The 21,857-nt window shown below is 43.5% G+C and overlaps 2 protein-coding genes across 3 annotated transcripts in view; one reads left to right on the forward strand and one right to left on the reverse strand.

Annotated features, from left to right (window-relative positions):
* The window catches only part of MLLT10 (MLLT10 histone lysine methyltransferase DOT1L cofactor), a gene marked incomplete at both ends in the record, with an annotated part of 111,225 nt that extends 100,469 nt beyond the window's left edge, over positions 1-10,756 (forward strand). The window contains 6 exons of one of the 2 annotated variants that reach the window (XM_079538190.1): positions 668-856; positions 1,264-1,352; positions 1,472-1,833; positions 7,470-7,572; positions 8,304-8,516; positions 10,688-10,756. In XM_079538190.1, coding sequence (XP_079394316.1) covers positions 668-856; positions 1,264-1,352; positions 1,472-1,833; positions 7,470-7,572; positions 8,304-8,516; positions 10,688-10,756 — 1,025 coding nt within the window. The remainder of the gene's footprint in view (positions 1-667; positions 857-1,263; positions 1,353-1,471; positions 1,834-7,469; positions 7,573-8,303; positions 8,517-10,687) is intronic. The other variant, XM_079538191.1, reaches the window with a different exon arrangement.
* Positions 10,757-15,455: 4,699 nt separating this feature from the next.
* The window catches only part of DNAJC1 (DnaJ heat shock protein family (Hsp40) member C1), a gene marked incomplete at both ends in the record, with an annotated part of 94,210 nt that continues 87,808 nt past the window's right edge, over positions 15,456-21,857 (reverse strand). The window contains 3 exons of the mRNA XM_079538011.1: positions 15,456-15,524; positions 16,527-17,008; positions 18,316-18,364. Coding sequence (XP_079394137.1) covers positions 15,456-15,524; positions 16,527-17,008; positions 18,316-18,364 — 600 coding nt within the window. The remainder of the gene's footprint in view (positions 15,525-16,526; positions 17,009-18,315; positions 18,365-21,857) is intronic.

The following is a 21,857-nucleotide window of genomic DNA, read 5'->3' on the forward strand; positions in this document are numbered from 1 at the left end:
AATGGGGCAGCGCTGCCTGCGAGGTGGGTCGTGGTAGCTTAACAGTGGGCGAGATCTTGTCCTTGTTAATCTAAGTTCGGGTCTCAGTGCACAGCAGGTTAAAATAATAATTCCATCTTCACAAACTCCTGTTTGTTTTTACGTAGGTGTGGCTGGTGGCTTCTATTGTTACTTGAATGCGTATTTTCCAAACATTTCCTGTTTTGATGATGTTTAATATTTTAACACGACACCTGAAATAGAATTTTCCCAATTAAGCTCTCGACTTCTGCTGCTAAAATAGTACTGGTTTTGTATTCTGGTTGTGGAGTGACATTGTTGTGTACTTACGTTTTAGTCAGTGTCAGCCCCAGTGCTGAGACTCCATGTGTAGTAAGGTGGTGTGGGTACAGCACGCCATTACTATCTCATGCTACATACTTTTTTCCACACTCCAAATTGCACAACATTGGTCCAGTTAAAGTCAAATTTGTCGTCATCTCTCATCGATAATGTTGCCTTTGATTTCACATAGAGTTCTATTTGCTTGTCCTATTTTGTAATATATACATTAGCTTTATTCATTTTCTAAACTTCAGGGGCTGCGTTGTGTCACCATGAGTGACTTTTTACTGAAAGAAGAAAAACTCTGCGGTCACGAAAGATAACATCCATGTTCTTATCTTAGTTTTAGGAATGCTTAAATCATTGCACCAACTTCAGGTTGAAAACAGAAGATTGGAAGAGCAGATCAAGAATCTGACTGCTAAAAAGGAACGGCTTCAGCTTCTCAATGCACAGCTTTCGGTGCCCTTCCCAACACTGACTTCAAATCCCAGCCCTTCTCATCAAGTACATGCATTTCCCATACAAGCAGGTAAGTGGGGTATGGAAGTGTGGAAGCCATTAGAATGATTTATATGAAATAATGGCACATGCCATTGATGGAAGGTATTATGAGAACAGAGTAAGTACTTCTTGATGTGGGGATTAAAAAAATACCTCCGATGTTTAAAATCAATTGGAAAGCATGTATAAATTATTTGATTGAGCACAGTTTGTTTTTCTTTTTGTTTTTCAGACTGAAGTAGTCTGAAGCACATCTGCTTGAATGTATTGATTCACTAATCGTGTAGTTAATGTTTTACTGTTCAGCAGTGATTCTGAGGTTGACTTTACATTTTCTGTGTTTGCCTCTGGCATTATTTTGAAATAATTATTCTGAATCTCTTTACATGATACCGAAATTTGATCGCTGTGTGTCTTTTGCAATAATTGCTTTAGCACCTAGCACCGATTCCTTGAACAGCAGCAAAAGCCCTCATCTGGGAAACAGTTTTTTACCGGACAATTCTCTTCCTGTGTTAAATCAGGTAACTTCTTTCTTCTAAACTTAAACTTGTTACAAGTTAACTCATCGTAGTCATTCTATTTTGCTGCGACGTGATATTTTAAGCAGCTGAGAGGGTTTTGCTGTTTGTTTTTACACCAGGAGATAACCTCCAGTGGACAAAGCACCAGCAGTTCATCAGCTCTTTCCACTCCACCACCTGCTGGGCAGAGTCCAGCTCAGCAAGGCTCAGGAGTCACAGGAGTTCAACAGGTCAATGGTGTGACAGTGGGGGCACTAGCGAGTGGTATGCAGACTGTAACCTCCACCATTCCTGCAGTGCCTGGTGTGGGTGGAATAATTGGAGCGCTGCCAGCCAGCCAGCTGGCAATCAATGGAATTGTAGGGGCTTTAAATGGGGTAATTCAGACCCCAGCAACAATATCACAGAACCCTTCTCCTCTCACTCATGCAACCGTGCCACCCAATGCAACGCATCCTCTGCCGACTACATTAAACAACAGGTAAGAATTTGCTGATTTATCTTTTTCTCAGTAGTGTTCTTCAGTTCAGTTTTATTTTTTAACTGTCTCTGTAAAAAAAAAAGGTACGTTTTCTTCTTCAGCCTGCAGCTGTCAAACTGATTTGTGAACGAAAGTAAGCATGAATAGTTATGTTAAAAATGCTTTCTGTTTAGCTTTTGTGAATCATCGCTATGTCCTTTTATTTCTGTTGTTTTTTTTTTTAATAGTCGTGTTCTAAAACAAATGAAATTATGCAGATGTGTTTCAGATCTATTTTTAGTTCAGAAAACAATATTCTTTGTCTTGCCAATTCTTCTTCCAGGATTCAAGTAGCACTGGGTGAGCTACCGTTTGTAGCAGTTGTGGGGGGTGGAGGGGAGGGAGAGGGGGATTAGTATATGGTCGTGTAGTTAGCAAGGGAATGGGCACAGCTAACCAGAGCAGTGGTGCAGCTGCATGGGGTTTTTGGTGTATGTCTCCAAATTAGTTTTTTCAAGTCATTTTCTTAAGGATTTTTAAATGTGTAAAAAGTTCTGTGTCCGAGTATTCATGACAACCCTTTTGCCAAAAGCAGACAAAACTGCTGCTTGAGATGCAAGGTAAATGGGTAACAAAAGGAGAGAGCTGCTTTACAGGAAGGCTTTGGGCTGCTTGGTCTGGGAGTGTTTTGGGGTAGAGCAGAGCCAGGGATAACTCATTCATGGAACTCCTGATAACTTCTGCTTCCCTTCCCCCCATCCCTTGCATTACCTTTGCTTACAAAGGAGAAATAGAACTACCTGTAGGAAAAATGCCTGCAAACAGGGAGTGAATTACTTGTCTTTGAGTTTATTTTTTGGAGATTATGTTGGATTACGTCCCAAAAAAGGGAATGTGATTGGAATGGTGCAAGGGATTCCTGCTTCTGTAGCTGCTTTTTCTGGTTTCCTTCCTCACTGTTCCTTCGGCAGTTTGTGAATGTTCTTGTACAATGTTGCTGCCTGGTATTGCTTCAGCAGGCTTGTAAAACCTGATACTTCCATGTGTACTTAAATGCTACGGTATTTTTACTGAGGTTATTGTGGGTTGCTCAGTTGTTTGTTTGTTGTTTTTTTAGTTTATGTTGTATATGAACATAGCATTTCATAGATTAAACAACAGACGTTTCCTTAAAGAGTAGGTATTTTCATTTTATTTCTTATTTTTTCCTTTCTTGTGTATCAGATCTTAGAGGAATACAAGAATTTTCATTTACCTTCCCCAGAAGTGTGAGGAGTCCTTTGTAGTGAGAAAGTCTCGGAAAAGTCAGTAATACTGACAAGTTGTGTCATGCTTTCTGCTTGCAGGTAGTGCCAGGACACGCTGGTCGTGCTGGTGTTGCTCACGTGCTTTCTGTTACTACAAAGATAACTTATTTCAGTCCGTAGCACAGAAGTTGTGTGGTCTCTCTTGCATCCATCCTAAGCACTGTCCCCATTGAGCCGTGTGTGCCCTCGGCAGCGCTGCTCTGGTGCTGTTGGCCAGCTCTCACCCCATCTTCTGTCGTAGTCTGGAATATTCCCGTGATTCCCTGCCTTACTGCAACAACTTTGTGATGTATAATTCTGTCAGCGTTTCCTTTCCTCTGTTCCTCTTGTCAGCATTTTCATTTCTGTGTTTCTCCTCTAGCACGATCTCTTTCTGCATTGCTCCCTTATTAATTTTACTACGGTTTTTACACAACTCTGCTTTTTTTGCTGGGCTGTTTTTGAGGTGTTGTTGTAATTATCCTCCATTTTCTATGAATTTTCATTATTTCTGCTTTTGTATTTGGAGGAAAAAAGTTGAGGCCAAGCAAGCACTAAGGCTTGCTAGGGCTAGAATGATTGTTGTAGCAATACATACATTCCTTGTTCCTGTCTCTGCAGTTATTCATTTGACAACATTCTTGAAAAAATATGAAAAAAACAAACCTTTTTTAAACTAAAACTAAGTTGTGAGAGGATTCTGGGATGACTTTGGATGAATTAAAAATGGGAAAAAAAAAAAATATCTGTAAGTATTTTCCATTGGCTGAGATCACTGTTTGTGAAACAACATGGGACAGCGTTTGTTCCTCCTGCCCTGGAGGCTGGTGCTGTTTCAGTGGCAAGGATCTGACTGCTGGGCAGTGCTAAATTCCTCTCGCTATCACTGCCCTTTGAACTGCGTGAGTGGGAGGGGTAAATTGTCAAAAGCACAGGCTGGCCTGAAGGGCTGCTGCCCTGCTGTTTGCAGCTCTCTGAGCGTGGTTGATGCTGTGGTGGCAAACAGTATCGGAGCTGGCTGAAATCCCTGTTCCCAAGATGATGGAAACTGAGAACTCAATCCAACTTCCTAACTTTTTTTTGTATTGCTCTATAATTACAAGACCTCCCAGATGTTCCTGTACGTCGCTACTTACGGTCACTTCCCCAGCTTCAGAATCTGCTCAGTTTCATGTGAGAAACTCTACGTATTGTTCTCACTCACACAAGCTCTCTGTTAACTGTGGGACATGGGGAAGTATGAAAACACTGATTTACACACTCCTGTTTGGGAGAGTTTCAAATTATAGGTAAAAGCCTATGTTCATTCAGTAGAGAAAAATACTCAGCCTTTCTCTGGGGGCAAATAGCTTAATGGAGATTGCATGCTACCAGGTGATTAACTGATCTGAGGGAGAAGACAGGACTGTTTCTTTACATGCCAGCAATCTGAGAAGACTGCAGCATAGTGAGTTTCAGACTGATCATAGACCTTTCAGTGAGGAGCAAAAGATGCAAAATTTACATTCCAGACCGATCTGATTTGGGGAAAGCTCTGTGGTGAAATGCAGTGAGCTGCCTCTTCCAGGATGCTCAGGAGCCACACAGCTATTCTTCGGCAATGAGGTTTTGTATCTGGACGTGTTTCGGCTGCTGCTTGTGGGTAGTTCTCTTAGGTGCCTCTGTAGAGCAGGAAGGGAAGGCAGAATGGAGAAAGGATGGCAGCAGCTGGGAAAAGATAAGTGCTAAGGTAAAACAGAAAAGGAAAAAAAAAAGTTTTTTTTTTTTTAATAGTGGGAGAAAAGAAAACCCAGCGGAAAAGACTCCAGTATAGAAAAAATGAGGTAAAAAGAGGAAAACAAAGATCATACTAGTCAAGCAGAAGGTACTTATTTTTTGCTGCTGTTACAAACATTTTGGCTACAGTTGAATTTAAAACTGAATGATTTCTAATAATTGGTGTTGCCATTTGGAAGACAAATACATGTGGGGAAAAACAGTTGTACCTTATTCCTCTTAGATGGTGTGCTTTATTTTTTTCCTGTCACAGTCAGGAGGGAAATCTGAGAGTTTCCCTGGAGAGGTGAAAATAATCTAATAAACATAGCTTGAATTACTGGGAAACAAACAGAACACCAAATGGTCTCCACCATTATGTCACCTTAAATCCCTGGCATGACTGCAGCTTGAATGTTGTGTACACTTCTGATTGTGCAGTGTCTTGAAAGGATACAGTGCATCTGTGAAACCGAGGTTAATCAGATGCAGAAGGCTCTACGGAGCACACAAGATCAGGAGAACTTCTCAGCTTAGGGAGAAGACCATTGCAAGAAGAGCTTTGAGAACTTGGAGAGAGTAATGAATGTTGTGCTGGTGACTGTGGGAAATGTAGTGCAGCCCAGTGTTTCCCACAGCTCTGAAGTCATCCAGTGAAACGCGAAGCAAGGTTGATTTGTCACATGCCCTGTTCCAGCAATAGAGAAGGCTATGCTACTGCTAGTTAGCTGGTTAGCTCCAAGTAAAAGGCAGAAACGTCAAGGAACGGGGCTGCAGTGTGCTGATGCTGTGGCGAGTCAAGACAGAGAGTGTGCCCTGAAGACTTAGCAGCCTGACTGTGCAGATGCATGGCTGATTTAATTTCTTACTACTGATCACAGCCAGCAATCCTCTTGTCCTGCTGGTCATCCTGCACGCAGCTTCATGCTGGTACCAGCGCTTGTGCATTCACACAGTAACCTCCTCCACGTTAACAGATGATCTTGCAGTGCATTTTGTGTTGGCTTAGGTTTCAGCTCGATTCCCATGAGCTGCAGCTCTTTGTGCAAGAGTGAGGGCAAGGGGAGGGACCACAACGGAGAGCTGAAAGGGAAATACTTAACCTTTCAGCAGCAGGATAAGCTTAGTAAGATCAGCTTAAACCAATCACAAAACTACACCTCAGTGATTTGGTGGGTGTTTTAACCTAGTAAAAACTAATGCTGGTACCAAAAGAATAAGTCCAGTGTCTCCCTGGTTGTCTGTTCCAAAACCACCCTCGTGCTGCTGGTCCCACAGTGAACTGGCACAGCAGCAGAAACCCTTCGTTTCCAGAGCAGTTGTCAGCTGGATCAGTTCCCTACCTGATTTCCTAAATTGCTGCAGAAAGTTTTGTAGGGGCAGAGAGAGGAGTGTCACAGCCAGGTGCAGATGCTGCCAGCTTGATTCCATGGCAGCATCAGTTGATCCACTTCAGGGCTGAATGTGCTTGCTACATTACAGACAAGGTGTAGGCAACAGTGATAGATTTGAATATGGTAAGAAATGAGAATTAAAAGGAAACCTGGACAAAGTAAATCTTAGCTTCTGTGCCTTTAAAAGCAAACAAGTGCATGTGCACACAACTTTATTGACCATTTTGTGGGTATCTAATAATGTTTTCAAAGAGATTTGGGAGGTGATGAATTTGACGAGTGTCTGTTCGTATGAGGACACAGAAGGCTGAGAGGAAAAGGCAGCTTACACTAACTGAAACGTGTGAATCCTAAGACAATCCTGTAGAGCCTGTGGCTTGGGAGCAGGCGTTTGGCAGTTCTGCACCAGAGTGGGACAACTTCAGAGCAAGGACAGCCCTGTACTGGCACTGCTTGGCTGTGGTCATTTTCACTGCAGTTTAGGAGGTTACCAAGGCCAGCTGCCTGCTCTGCCTCTGCAGCAGAGCAGCAACAGCAGGATGAAGGAGATGCCTTCTGTGTCAGGCTGCCACTGGCAGCACTTAATGATTTGAGTACTAATCAAATCGTTGATACAGCTTGCTGTGTGGTAGACAGCGTGTTTAGAAAAAGTAGAAGATTGCATTAGAAGAGGCAGATTGAGAAGCGGCTTGAGGGATTTGAATTTGATGAGAGTAGGTCAAAGAACTAAGATAGGAGAAAGGGATTTGCTCTAGCATGACAGATGGGTGTGAGCCCGGCAATCCTTCCTTCAGTTGGGAAACAAATACTAGTTTCAGTGGCAGACATACAGCTTTTGGTAACAGGTATGGAAGTACTAAAGGCTGGCAAGAGCTGTCATAGGAAGGCTGTGTTCCAGGTGATTTGAAATAGTTAGTGTCCAAGTTTAAAATAATATGCACATGGCAGTGTTAGGTCTGCTACATCTACTGAGCTGCCTGACGTACAGGCAAGGTGTTGCCGTTGCTCAAAATAAATGAGAAGAAAAGGTGCATTAACTAGATTGATGGTGTCTGGGTATGTATCAGAAATGCAGATAATCACAGTTGGACGTTACGGAGTCAAAATGCTAAATAGGAACTGTCTATTTGTATAAAGATTTTCTTTGTTTCAATGAAATGCTGGAGTGAAAAATTCCCGTATTTTCATATGAGCTACAGTATCACTCTGTCATACCCTGCAGTGCCTCAGGACTAGGATTACTTCCTGACCAACAGAGACAACTTCTGCTCCATCAACAGCACCAGCAATTCCAGCAATTACTAAGTACTCAGCAACTCACATCAGTAAGTTTTCCAGTTAATTATAACTTATTCTTCTTGTATAGCCTAAGGCATGAATAGATTCCCTACTCCAAAACAAACATTAGGAATGTGTTTAACTTGATATTACAGCTTTTGAAAATTTTCAGTTGTTTCAGTCTTTCAGGATGTCAGTCACACTAGAGCTGCTGGGCTCCATGTATTGCTGTCAGAATTGCTCCCTGACCCCTTCAGTCCCGTTTTGCCCCTTGTGGGCCTGGTGCTTTGTGTCTCTCAGCATTAGCTGTGGGCAGTGGGGTCTGAGACCATTTGGTGATTCTAACAATATGCAAAGTGAAGCTCTGTCGCCACTAGGGCTGCAGTGTGAAACATGTTGGGAATCACCATGAATTGTCTTTGCTCCCCTTTTCAGTAGAGGCATGTCATAGGTAACTGGTTTTGCTATTTGTGCTGTCAGTTGTGCACTGTTAGTACTGGTTTAATATTCCTCTCAGATATGTTTCTTTTGATAGGGACTTGCTGAAGCCAGCAGGCTTAGCTGAACTGCTGAGCAACTGATTTCAGGAAGTTTATTAATAGACACTTTCTTCCCTTTCCTCCAGTCTTGTGGAACCTCGTTAGTGTAAAATAAATCAGCTGGGATTAGGTTAAGGGTTGTGCTGATGGAGGATAAGCAAGAACCCAACGAGAAGCTGTTACTCAGTAACTAATTCTTGGTTATTCCCCCTCCCTCTTCCCCCATCTCATTCCTCAAGGAACAACATCAGGCCCTTCTGTATCAGCTAGTACAGCAACACCACCACCACCAACACCACCATCAGTCCGAAGTACAGCAACTGCAGATTACTGGAGGAGCACAGATTCCCATAAACAACTTACTTTCAGGCACGCAGGCATCACCACTTAATGCAGCTTCTACCAACCCATTCCTGTCAATTCACGGAGATAATGCAGCTCAGAAGGTGACAGTAAGTATATTTCTCACCTCGTTTTCAATGGAGTATCTCCATAACATAACTAAGTGATAGGAAGCAAGTTATGTGCATGTTTCACAGCTCAAGGATGTGGATTTTTTCATTATTTGTTATGTTTTTCTGAAGCTTTGAGGTGCAGTTAATGAGCTTCAGAACTCATCCTGTAGGTGACAGACATCTTGTAGATGGCTTGTTGCACGCTCCTGCTTCCTGAATTAGGACTCCAGTGACTCCTGCCTTCCCCTTGTAACACCATAACCCAGTCCTCAGCCCTCCTCCTTCCCCAGCTTTGCATGTCGTCGTGTCGGTCCTCCCTGTTACCACTTCACTTGGAGAACTTTTCCTCACCGGGCTGCAGGGGTTGGCTGACAGCTTGAGAGATGAGGAGCCCGTTGCTGGGACAGTGAAATATGTAATTGGAGAATGGTTATGTGTGTCTTGGATCTGGCATGGGAAAGTGAGTCTGTACACTGGCAGACTAAGCAACTCCTCCTTTGCTTGTTACAGCAATAAAACCTTTCCTGGACAGAAAAAAAGGCAAGACATTTTTTCCAGCAAAGATGTTCCATTTTCTTCAACTTTTGCCCTGTAACCTCCATCCCCAAGGGACGAATTCTTTCTTTATTACTCTTCAAGGAGTGAAAGAATAGACTTCATTCTCTCAGGGTCATGCAATTAAGATAAGAGAGGATGAAGGGAAGGAGCATATGGAACTTGTAAAATCAAGAGGAGTAGAACAGGAAGACAGAGTTCCAGTATTTCTTGGAGGACTCGTGAAGTGGCAACAGTAGCAAGAAAAAGGAAGGTTGTCTGCAACAGTAGGTGGGAAGAGTTTGGGGCCACATTGGCTGCCCCTCTGCTCCTTGTTCACAGAGCCTGAGAATACGTTAGGGGCACCGTGGGCAGCTGGGCCTCGGATGGTACTTACCCAGAAGGAGGAGAGAGACAAAAGATGATGAATTTTTGAGATGGTTTTCCTAAATTCAGCTCCCTTCTGTTCAGAAATAGGGGCCTTTGCTTTTATTAAGTTGTGTGGGTGTCATCATTATTGCTTTCCAGCCTGGTCCTTTACTGTGATGCTGCAAACCATAGTGCAACCCACAGTATAGGGTAAGGTCATCTTTCCTAGTCACCAGCTGGAGGAGCAGAAGGGCTGTATCACAGGACTTTGCTCAGTGCTTTGGCTCCTCTTAGAAATGTAAGAGTTGGTTCTTGTATGTTTCAAATTTATCTCCGTTTTATGCAAATTGGTAGTGAATGAGGTTGAGACTCTCCATTTGCTTGGCACCAGAGCAAACCATTTTATGTGATGTGCTTGCTTTGAATGGTTTGAAATGGCTCTTACTGGCTCTGGAGATGGTGGCCAGGCAGCAGTCATTTTACCAACGTGCTGTTAGTTATATTTTTTTCTTATAAGATTTAGCTGTAAACAGTTCAAGGAAATCTGACAACATCTTCTAACTGAAACCCTTAGAACTATATACGTATTTTCTGAAATTGCTTTTTTTTTTTTTTTAATTTAAAGGTTAGATTTGAGAGAGACTGCATCTGATTGTTGAACTATTTTAATCCAAGAATTTAAAGTAAACTCTCTGTCTGCAGAAAGTTTGGATGTTTGAACCTCATTTCAGATTGGAAGAGAGTTTTCAAACATCTCTGAGTGCTCAGAAGATGAAGTGAGGCTTTTGCTCAGTTGGGTTCAGTATTTACAGGAAATGTCTTTCCCACAATTTATGAAAGAAACTCAACCGTGGCAGGGACAGAATGGAAACAGCATTTCTATGCTGTTGGAAAAGGATAGATTTTAACCCTCTAGGGGAACAGCGAAGGCCACCTGTTTTTCTTGACCATCATGGGGACACAAGGGCACACCAATAGCTGGGGCAGAAAGTCCTGTTGGAAATGAAAGCACAAGCCAAACTTGAGCATTGCAGTGTGAGCTCCAGCTGTGAGTTTTGCAAGTGTAGTACTGCTCCTGTAATTATTCTTTCCCACTTCTTATTCTGATACGTAATTAGTCTTTGCTGTGCAAAAGTTCCCAACCCACTATTTAGATAGCTGAATTCAGTTTACCTCATCTGCTTTGTGTGCTGTGTATTTCATTTCTGTTTTATTTGCAGTTTGGCTTTACTTAGCTCTGTATTTTATAATCTGATTTTTAGAAGTATTTTCTCTTACACAGAGGCTCAATGATAAAACTGGACCAGTTGCATCAGAGAAGAGTTGACATTTGAGTGATACTTAAGAACTGCACGTCCTGCTGTGATAGCACTTCATCTGCCTGCAGACTGCAGCTTTCCTTTCTGCAGATATGAAGAAATGCAACAAGGAACTCTTACTGCACAGCAAAAGGTTAATAATTTTCATAAGGATATTTTTGGTAGGCTTTGATTTGCTTTCTTGTTGCACTAAAATGGATATAATTTTTAATGTTTGACTGTGAAATAGATAGAACTGCAAACCACAGTTATTTTATCAGTCCAAAAATGGTAGTGAGTACAAGTTAAACCACAGAAAAACGTACACATGACTTATCAGTGCTAATGTTAAACTCTAGAGGCTAGAGAACTGTTTGCAGGCACACGTTACCTTGATTTTGGAGCAGGAGGGTTTCTTCGTTTTGTTAATTAAAAAGCTCCACAGAAGCCCAAACGTAGCGTCTGATCTCTGCCACAGTTGTAATCTATCCTTCAGACTAAGCTGGCAATGGCAGTCTGGACTTGCTGTTTGCTGTTCCCTTTTACACACACACACACACTCATTTGGAAATCTGACTCACGAGGGAATCTATTCTGAACTTTTATTCCTTTAAATTCCTGTTGTTATATAGTGGGAGTTTTTCCTGAGTAAGAATTACAGTATGGAATCCAAAGTTGATTAATTTTGGCGTAGGTTGTAGAGTGCTGAGGTTTTTAAGGGAACTGGTTTGGTTCCAGCAACAAAGTTTTCTTACCAGATGAGAAGGCCACACTGGAAGAATTAGGAGTAGTGTTTGGCCTAAACCAAGTGCCTGTTGCTACCTCCCTTCGTTGGAATGGCTGCCAACAGCTGACGATGCACTAGCCGTGTCCTTGTGAGCAGCAGGAAGAGTCGGTGTTGCACCAGCAGCCTTGTCCTTCTGCCTTTACTCCAAGTGTTTATACCACTGTAGATAGCTCAGGCAGATTGTTACCTGGGTCCTTTTCACTAATGAACTACCAAAAAGTGAGTGAGGGTTTCCCACTACGATTGTCAATGGTCGAAACGGACGGGCTCGCGTTCAACGGTGGCTGATGCGATGGCGTGACTCGATGCAGGGTGGTGTTCAATTGGGGTAATGACCACTAATCAGTGCTACGGTGGGAATTATTAGGGGAAGAGACCCAGCTGTATTTAGACCTCCACTGTGTACTTATTTGGAAGAACATGTTAATTCTGCAATATGTTTCTTAGTTAAACATTGCACAGTTCTTACCTCATTTCTGTAAATAAAGTTTTGTGAATCTGTTTTGTATTGTGAAGAATTCATAAGAAAACATTGATATTTTGATTTGTAATATTTCTAATTAGTAGATTTAATTGAAGAAGTAAAAATAATTTATTTTTATATGTTCGGGGGAATTTTTTAAAAATGTCACAGATCACTTTTGTAGATACTTTACAAAAGTCAAACTGGTGGTTTATTTTACCCTCTCGCCCCACCGGTGAATATTCTGTAACAATTTGTACAAAAGGTAAGATGGAAATGTGCTGTTATTTTGACTAGGTGTAAAATTCCAAGTGTATGAAAAGATATGTACAAAGCTTTTGTTAATAAACTTTAATAATGTTTATAGTTGCACACTGGTTGTGTGAATGTGAGTCTTGCAGAAAACGCCGCCGCTGTGGCTGCAGTTGCTCTGCCTGCTACAACTCCATCCAGCAACTCTGCAAAGACCTTTCTCAGTTTCAGCTTTCAGGAGCCACGGGTGGAGCTCCTTGCAGTGCTGCTTGGCTGCTGGCAGCCCTTTCTCCTTCACTCTGCAGAGAGTAGCTGCTGTGAAACTGCACAAGGGGTGAGAGGTGAGCTGATGGCCCACGCTGATGCTGAGAGCTCCGTAGTGCCTGTGCTAAGATGATTGAGCGCTTTGGTCATTGCTGGAATTGCATTTTCTATAAAATGAGCTCACTTCTTTCCAGAAATTTTGTCTGCTGTCCATGCAGGTGTTGGTGAACACAGCAGGAGCTGCACTGAAGTTCCTTAAAATTGTTTGTTCTTTGTGGCCCAGGCCTCAAACTGAGACAGCTTTTGGGACAAGCAGCTCTGAGCTGCTGCTGTAGGCTGTGCCACTTGTATGCTGCCTCCTCTGCTCCAGTTCTGAGGAGCAAACACTCCTATTTTCAAATGCGGAAAAGTGGAGTCCTGAAAGAAGGCTGGTAAGTGAACAAGCTCAGAATTAATAAAACATCTTTTTGTTACAGCTGGATCACCACTAACCTTTGCCCATCTCAGTGGCTCTTTGGCAACAGAGCCGTCTAGGAAAGTTTCCCTTGTTGCTAACTGTTGATTGTGACTGTTCTGTGCAGTTGGGGCAGAGGCTGAGGAACAGTGGTTGTCACAAGCTCCACTGACTACGGACTAACAGCTCTAGAAGCAGGCACCATCTGCCCCCCTTGGGGAACGGCACTGCCCTTGTGCTTCTGTTGGAGCAGTCGGTACTCAGTGAGAGTTGTGGCATGTAAACTCTGAGCCCCTACATTTATGCTTCTTACTGCCTGAGGGAGGGGGAGAACAGCCCAAGGTGCACCCGCGTGCTTCCAAGTAATCCTGAGCACCCCTTGTACTGCAGTTGTGGAAGTGAGCATTAAGTACCCGTAGCTTTATGGATCTTTATGGATCCTTATGGCGGAGATAAGTATCAGCCCCACAGTATCTTTTCCCTGCATGTTCTTCTAGAGGGACATGGTCAAGAGGGCAGTGTCCTTGCCTAGAGTAGGGAGTTGGAACTAGGTGATCTTAGAGGTCTCTTCCAACCCAAACTATTCTGATTCTTTAAGAGGGCCTACCTCATTTCTGCCATCTGTTTCCTGGTCAGATGCAGAGTAGCATGAAAACAACAAAGGTGGAGTGAAATTGCCAAATTCAGGGTAGTCTCAACTTCTCAATGTGTCAGAGGCTGGTGTCACAAGCCCAAGATGGTGGTGGATGTTGTAAAGTGCTTGTATTTCTGATGGACAGAAAATCAGCAGGAAAGTAATGAAAAGGACTGTTCTGACATTAAGCAAAACTGATTTGCTCGCCTTTATAGAAGGAGACCACATCAAAGCCAAGTTCACATGAAGGCCAGATGCAGTCAGAAACCAACCTTGTTTCAGTGACTTTGCAGATCCTGACATCAACGACGCCGGTCTTTGGCAGCAGTTCAATAGGAACCGTTCCCCATGCAGTGACACAAGAGCAGACCATGGGGCAGTTAGTTCTGCCAGCAGGATTGATGCACATCCCTTCCCCTGCCAGCTTGCTGCTACTTCTGCACCTCCAGAGGCCTGTGCTGTGGGCAGGGCGTGCTTCTGGCCTGATGGCCACCATCCATCACTTCCATCCAGGAACGGCCAATGCCATGTGTCAGCATTCCCACTCAGACCAGTGCCACGAATGCTGTGCCTCTATTGCTTCAGAGGTTCAACCTGACAGGTGTGACACAAGGAGGGGCAGCTGGGCCACGCCATAAAGGATGTGCCTTCAGATAAACTGTGTTTGTCTGTCACACTGGTGCTAACAAAACAGTTTTTTGTCAGGCGCACTGCTTGAAGTATCCCAGTAAGAATGGGCTAACCAACAAAAATGTTTCTTACCCATAAGAGGTGTGCACTTCCTTGATGTGTGCCTCCCTATGCAGAAGCTCCAGGGCTCAGAGAAGCTGAAGGTGTTGGGCACTGAGTGTAATGCAGGCAAGTCTCACACAGAGCTTGTATGTGGGTTTTAAAGATTTCCACTGATCAGAGCATCAAGTTCTTTCCAAGTCCGTACTCCTTTCCCTGTTATTTATTGTTACGTTCCACTCTTTCCTTACAGTCTAAGCTTAATTTCCATCTATTACGAAAAAACATTCCACATGTTAAAGAAACAAATACAGAACACTGCCATCTTTCCTCATCATTTCTCCCTTACAGTTTTATGGAAATGGGAACAAATGTGGTGAGATGCCCAGCATCTGTCAGCAGCAGCACAATGGGCAAACTGTTAGCAGGGACAGTATCAGCACAAAGGCTGGGACATCAGTAAGGACTTCTGGCCATCAAGCTCCAAGTCCTGAGTTCTGATGTGCTCTTCTGATTTTTCATTTAATTTTAAGTTGAAACTCAAAGGCTCCTCAGAACCTTGGCTTAAATCAGAATGGGGGTGGTAAATAATTCTTTAAAGAATCTTTAATGTTTTCTGCAAAATACTATAATCAGTGTTCTGATTTGCTGATATTGTTTTACAGCCATTTAGTACCCACCACCCCCATTTTTAAGGGTTAGCATAATTTTTTCAAAGTTAGTTATGAAATATAACATAGCAGATAACGAATGGCAATTCTTACTGCCTGTGCTTCAAATATGAAATCAAACCATACTGAATGCAGCAGATATAAATACCAAATTACGAGGGATCTTTAATGTCCTTATATTCTGTACCCACATTGGCTGTAACCAATGTTGCAGTATGCAGTCAGTGGGGTGGGTTACCTGAAGGCCCACTCCTCTTTAAGACATCAGCACCAGTCCACGTAAGCAGCTCCTACACAAAAGTACACCTCTGTTCTGCAACACACAGAAGAGTTGGTAAGATGGCAAAAGATTTATTGATACTTTCTTTTACTAAGGCACGTGACGTATAGAAATACCGAGGTACAAAAATGCAGTTTCCTGCATACAAGTTTTACAACCCCATTTTGACAAAGATGATGTAGATTCTTCTGCTCAGAGCACTCAGCTTTTGGCCATTTTTTTCTTTTGTACCAGTTCAACAAGCAACTTGTATCTTGCTATACACTCCTCCTAAAAGGAAAACAAACGTTAATTTGATAAATTAGAGGAAAAGAAAGAAAACCAGAGTGTGGCACTTTTATAATGCAGGTAAAACTTAAAGCAATACCAAAGTTACTCATGCAGTGCATTTCAGAAGGATAATCTACATGTGTGAGAAGTGGATTAGAAAAACTTTTGATTAACGTTTCTTACTGGGTAATTTCTCTCTTCCAAGAGCACACCACACCAAGAAAACCCCTGCCTGCCATTTCTATGCAATGCCTGTAAGCGCAGCTGTACAGTTGTACTATACGAGCCCTTCCAGAACAGTTACTCAGGTGTGAGCCGCACTGCAAGGCACTTTGCTCTACTGAAGATGAGTTTCTGCAGCCATCTCGAGCAGCACCAGCTGCCATCCCTGCTGATGCACAGCTTCAGAGCCACAAAGTGCCTGCAGCCCCTGCCCACACCTCTTGCTTCCTCACGCTGTTTTTGGCACAAGTAAAATAAGGATCTTCTGCAGCTACAATGACTGAGCACACAAACGGAGCTAGCACAGCTCTATCAATCACAGCCAATCCTATTTTAAAAAGTACACTTGCAAAAAGAGAGCATTTACAACCTGCAGCTGGATTACTTAGTGTGCTGTTGAGATGGGATGAGAAGGGTACGGTAAAAACGCAAGCAAAGGGGGTCATCAACAACTGGTTACCAACTCTGAATCAAAATTTGTTTCAAAATGTAATTTGTCTCCAACAGAAAATCTGGAAGGCATAGGAAAGGGAGGTGTTCTGAATGAAACAGGAGTTACTGCAACATTTCTGCAACGTATTAAGCGGACTGATCTAATGGAAAATACCTTCAATAATCAGCAAATGTGACAGTAATGGTTTGACGTCTTGACTGATGGCTACAGGTGAAGTAATGCCCCCACTTTGCTGCACTGCCCTTCAGTCTTTAAGATATTCTTAAGTGGGTAGAACAAACATTTCCTCTTTATTTACATTCTAATTCTAACAACAGCAACTGTACCTTGCTTTTTCCAGGAACGCATTTTGCTATTTTGTCCCAGCGGTCCGATGTTCCCTTTGGATACTGCTGCAAGGCCATTTCCAGAAGCTTCTGTTGGTTCTGAGTCCACAGTTCTTCTAAGGCACGGCTCTTCTCTCTTTTTCTGCCCTCGTCATCGCTTTCTTCCTCCTGTTCTGTGTTATCGAAATCCTTCTGGCGTCTTCCTCTGCCTTTCTCCTCCAATCCCTCTTTTGTTGCTGCTGGCACCATTTCGGGTGCTTTGGGAACCTTCCGCCTGCGATGCCTGGTCTCACCAGCACTGCCCTCCTTGGGATCCGTTTGGGCATCTGTCTGTTCTGGGCTGTGACTGAAATTCCCCTCCTCCTCCTCCTCTTCCTCCTCTCTTTCCCTCTGCGTGATGATGTGGTCTGGTAGATTCATGGAGACTTTGGCATTCTTGGAATTCTGGGCCAAGGTTTTAAGCTCGGAGAGCCTGGTGACACCTGTTTAAAGCACTGCTGTTATATTTCTAAATAAATAAACCATAAACAAGAGGTTCTACAAATAGCAGGTACTTGCAACAGTGCGGAGAGCAGGTGAAGCCCTTACAGATCACGCTAAATTCCTCATGTTTATCCAGAAATCAAGGCATTCGTATGAAGCAACGAACTTAGTCAGTTAGGAGCTCATCTGGTACATGTGAAGTAACAATTACCACACTGACAAACAACAGAACAGCATCAACAAATGAACAAATCACAGAATCACACAATCACAGAATGGCCAGGGTTGGAAGGGACCTCAAGGATCATGAATCTCCAACCCCCCTGCCTCATGCAGGGCCACCAACCTGCACATTTAATACTAGACCAGGCTGCCCAGGGCCCCATCCAACCTGGCCTTGAACACCTCCAGGGACGGGGCATCCACAACCTCTCTGGGCAGCCTGTGCCAGCACCTCACCACTCTCTCCGTAAAGAATTTCCCCAACATCCAACCTAAATCTTCCCTCCCTCAACTTACAACTATCTCCCTATGTCCTACTGTTATCAATCCTTTCAGAGAGTTGATTCCCCTTCTGTTTCCAGGCTCCCTTTAGGTACTGAAAGGCTGCAATGAGGTCACCCTGCAGCCTTCTTTTCTCCAGGCTGAACAAGCCCAGCTCCCTCAGCCTGTCTTCGTAGGGAGTTGCTCCAGCTCCCAGATCACCTTTATGGCTCTCCTCTGGACCCTCTCCAGCAGCTCCCTGTCTTTCTTGTACTGGGGGCTCCAGACCTGGATGCAGTGCTCACAAGAGCAGAGTAGAGGGGGACAATCACCTCCCTGTCCCTGCTGGCCACCCCTCTTCTGATGGAGCCCAGGATACCATTTGCTTTCCGAGCCGCAAGGGCACATTGCTGGCTCATGTTCAGTTTTTCATCCATCAGGACCCGCAGGTCCTTCTCTGCAGGGCTGCTCTCAAGGACCGCTCCTTCCAGTCTGTATGGATGCCTGGGATTCCTCTGGCCCAAGTGCAAAACCTTGCACTTTGCTGTGTTCAACCTCATCAGGTTCACCTGGGCCCACCTTTCAAGTCTGTTGAGGTCCCTCTGAACAAAGCCCACACTAAACTGAATAAGAAAGGCTGGGAGGAGGTAGCTACAAAGGCAGCATTCCCTCAGAATATGCCAGGTCTTCTCCTTGTTTTTAGCAAGGCAGGCTGCAAGAATCTCTGCAGAACACATGCTGAAAGTGACTGAATGCACCCATGTGCATTCAGCTATCCAAACACAGTGCTCCCTACAAGTGGTGAGGAGTTGGCAGCACACACCTGGTGTATACGTCACAGAGTCCTTCACCTGTTTGGCTTTCATGGTGACCTGCATAGAAGACAGAGAAAAAATGGGACTATTAAAAAATTACATTTATCACACGAGAATCCATATATGCAGAATCCCTGCTTTGTCCTCTCTCTTAATATCTTCATCTGTGACTTGGGGAGAACTAACAGCACAATGAGTGTTTTCCTCACTGAATCACACAGAATCACAGAAAGGCCTGGGTTGCTGGAAGGGACCTCAAGGATCATGAATCTCCAACTCTCTGCCACAGGCAGGGTCACCAACCTGTCCATTTAATACCAGGCCAGGCTGCCCAGGGCCCCATCCAGCCTGGCCTTGAACACCTCCAGGGATGGGGCATCCACAGCCTCTCTGGGCAGCCCCGACAAGAATGTGGAGCTTTGCCAATTTGCAGACCTCAGTGCAGATCACATAGAACACAGACTCAAATTAAAGTACTTGGATTCTTAATTGCTTAAGAAGTGTGCTGTGTCAATGACCTGCAGGATTCAAGTCTCATGTAAAAACATTTTAAATGTCTTTTTTTTTTTAAGAATGTGAGCGAAGCTATACACTGAAATTAAGCAGTCTGAGCCACCCAAACAAAAAATAAAACAGGGCACTTACAGAGGTAACAGAGCACACACGTGCAATGGGGACACCCCGCTGTCCGTACCCAGGGCTGCAGATGTGAACAGCCCATTGGACTTCATTCTGCACTGAGCAGCACACTGCCACTTGAGTCAGAAATTCCCACGCGTGTTCCCATTCAGCCTCGAATGAATCACTTCTGGAGCCCTGCACAGACCTCTGCTGTCCTGGCTGACCATGCTAAGGGCAGCAGACTCCTCTCCCTATGCAGAGCAGCGCTGGGGGAGAACAGCCCACACCATGCAGCACTTCTCTAAAGAACAGGAAAGATCTCCCCCATAAATTAAACCACATTTTCAGGGATGATTAAATTTAAATGAGAACTCCACGGACAAAAAAAAAAAATATATCCTTGCTCTAATTAACCAAAGTCTTTATCCAGAGATAGACATCTGGCATAAAAAAACCCAGTCCCTACTGCTGCAGTGTGATAAACTTTTAATCGTTTGAAGAGGAGAAGCCTAAGAACACCAAGATGAGCACACGATTCGAACCAGCACCAAGCCTTCTGTCATCTGCACGGTGCCGAAAACTGATGGACCCCCACTGAAAGGAACAACCCACTAACAAAGAAAAAGCAACTCTCCTCAAAGAGCTGAGAGTCTAAATTCATCCAAACCTAAACATCCGAGTTCCCCTTCCACTGTTAGCAGAACAGCTCTGTGCGCCCGCACTGTAAAAGGCAAACTGGAGGGGAACCCATTGCTGATTGCTGAACACAACTCATCCTAAGCAGTGGCCTGTTACGCATCTCCGAAATTATCTTCATCTAAAGCAGATTATAATAATTACTTTGAAAAGTGAGGAGAACTGGTCATGTGAGAGTGCAGTGGGTCGTTTAGAGCTGCAATGATGCAGGGGATTCACCACAAGTACAACGAAGCATTGTCTGTGCTCACATATTCCAGACAGCTGACACTAACCCAGTCTGCTATTTTTAAACTTCCTTCCAAGACTTGCAAGCTGCTCAGATGACCAAGAAGAGAGGAAAAGAGACAGGACATTTCCCTGAGCCAAAGAGAGCCAAGCAAGCAGCCAGCAGCCTCAACGCCACCATTCTGCCTTCTGCGTGCTGAAGCACCGATGTCGCAGCAGGCTGCCAGTTACTGCCTTGTCCTTCAACCTGGGACTACACATGCTACAGAAACTTACATTGGAAGAGGTGCAAGTCGGTATCCTGGATTCGAGTGCCCTTTACAGGATGGATGTTCCCAAATTAGGCTAGTGCTGGTATCCAACAATAGACACAAGTTTTGCTGCATGTTGCATCCAACTGAATTAGAATCTCCACTAGAGTAGTGAAGGACTTCAGCTTACTCCAAGATCCTGACAGTATTTCACATTCCTCCATATGTGAGAAATACCAGCCTCACCTCAGCCTATCTTTCTTTGAGTGACTCCAGCACCAGTATCTTTGCCGGCCCAGTTTTACAGTCTGTAGTAAGTTACTGCATCTATCGCACAGGACTTTGGTAGGCATTATGATAATCGTTTATGGACTTTCAATTTGAACATTCAGCAGGTAGTCCAGCTGTGTGTAAGGTTTGGATATTGAGAATCTACAATACCAGGTCCTGAACAAGCTCTGTCAAACACCAACTGCTGACATGACTCCGACAGCTCACCAACAGCATCACTACCAGCATTCCCATATTCCGTAAGATGATTTAGCTATTATCTATTATCCTTTCTTCCTCACTTTTTTTTTTTTTTTTTTTAAATCAGCTTTCTTCTTTTCTAGTTGTTATGCAAAATCCTTGTTTACTCCAGCTCCTCTCACTCAGAGCTCAGGTACCACGTATACAGACTTAGGACTTATTTGTCCATCAGCTCCAACTGTCACTGCTGTTACAGATGCTGACACAGGTGAAGAATCGTAACATGTCAGCATTAACCTATTAAGGATTATGAGGAACCCATCCTATGGAATGTATGAAATCTGTATTTCACTTTGATCTGTTTGAGTTTAATCACTGCTCTTGCCACTCACATTTGCAGTCACCTCTGGTGCCAGCTCCTCCATACAGTGACAGCCCTAACATCAATCACTGCTTACCAGTGCTGAGCAGGGTTATCTACTGGGTAGCTCTTAGCAGTTATTTTGCAGAGCAGAAGTTGCTCCATTGCATTCTCAACTCTACTTCTTATCATAACTTGCTTCGATTTATTATTCTTTCATTCAGCAGCAGATAACATACTCGGAAATACTATTATTCAAAGCATGAAGCAGTTGTAGCATTATGCTTCTAATTATTACTGACAATTGCTAGTGCATAATGCTATAAATTATAGTTGTAATGTATACTGCACTCTGAGTTTTATCATTACTGTAAAAAGTTGTGCTAAAAGCCCGCTGTTATTTGACAACGGCTTTCATCAAAGTATTAGTCAGCTCTGAAGAAAACCTGGCTCTGGGAACACCTTAAATAATAAACATCATGACTCTGAAATGGGTTTAAAACAGAAGAGGGCAGTTCTCCTATTTCCACAAATAATTTTACTGCTGGAAAGGCATACTGCATTATTTTATAGGAATCAGCTTCAATCTTTGCTGTTTCTACACCCAAACAACCCAGGCATCCTTGTAGTTCTCTGGGGATAACACAAGTCACAAATGAAGTCAGGTAATCAAAACCACAATGAAATATTTTCTTAGACAAAGGAAGATGAGAAAAAATGTTTGCTACAAGCAATCATTACTGAAGTAGACAGTGAACAGTCTGACTGTGGGACATACAGAAAGAATCCACAGGAACAGTTTGCTTCTGTGAACTCCTGTCTGAATTCAGTTTCAATAGCACTCCAGCTACAAAAAGATCTTACTGAAAGCTCAGATTAGCAGGATGATTTTATGCAATGAAAGCCAGGCAGAGCTGGCTTC

Source organism: Tetrao urogallus (genome assembly GCF_951394365.1).
Source record: "Tetrao urogallus genome assembly, chromosome: 7".
NCBI lineage: Eukaryota > Metazoa > Chordata > Aves > Galliformes > Phasianidae > Tetrao > Tetrao urogallus.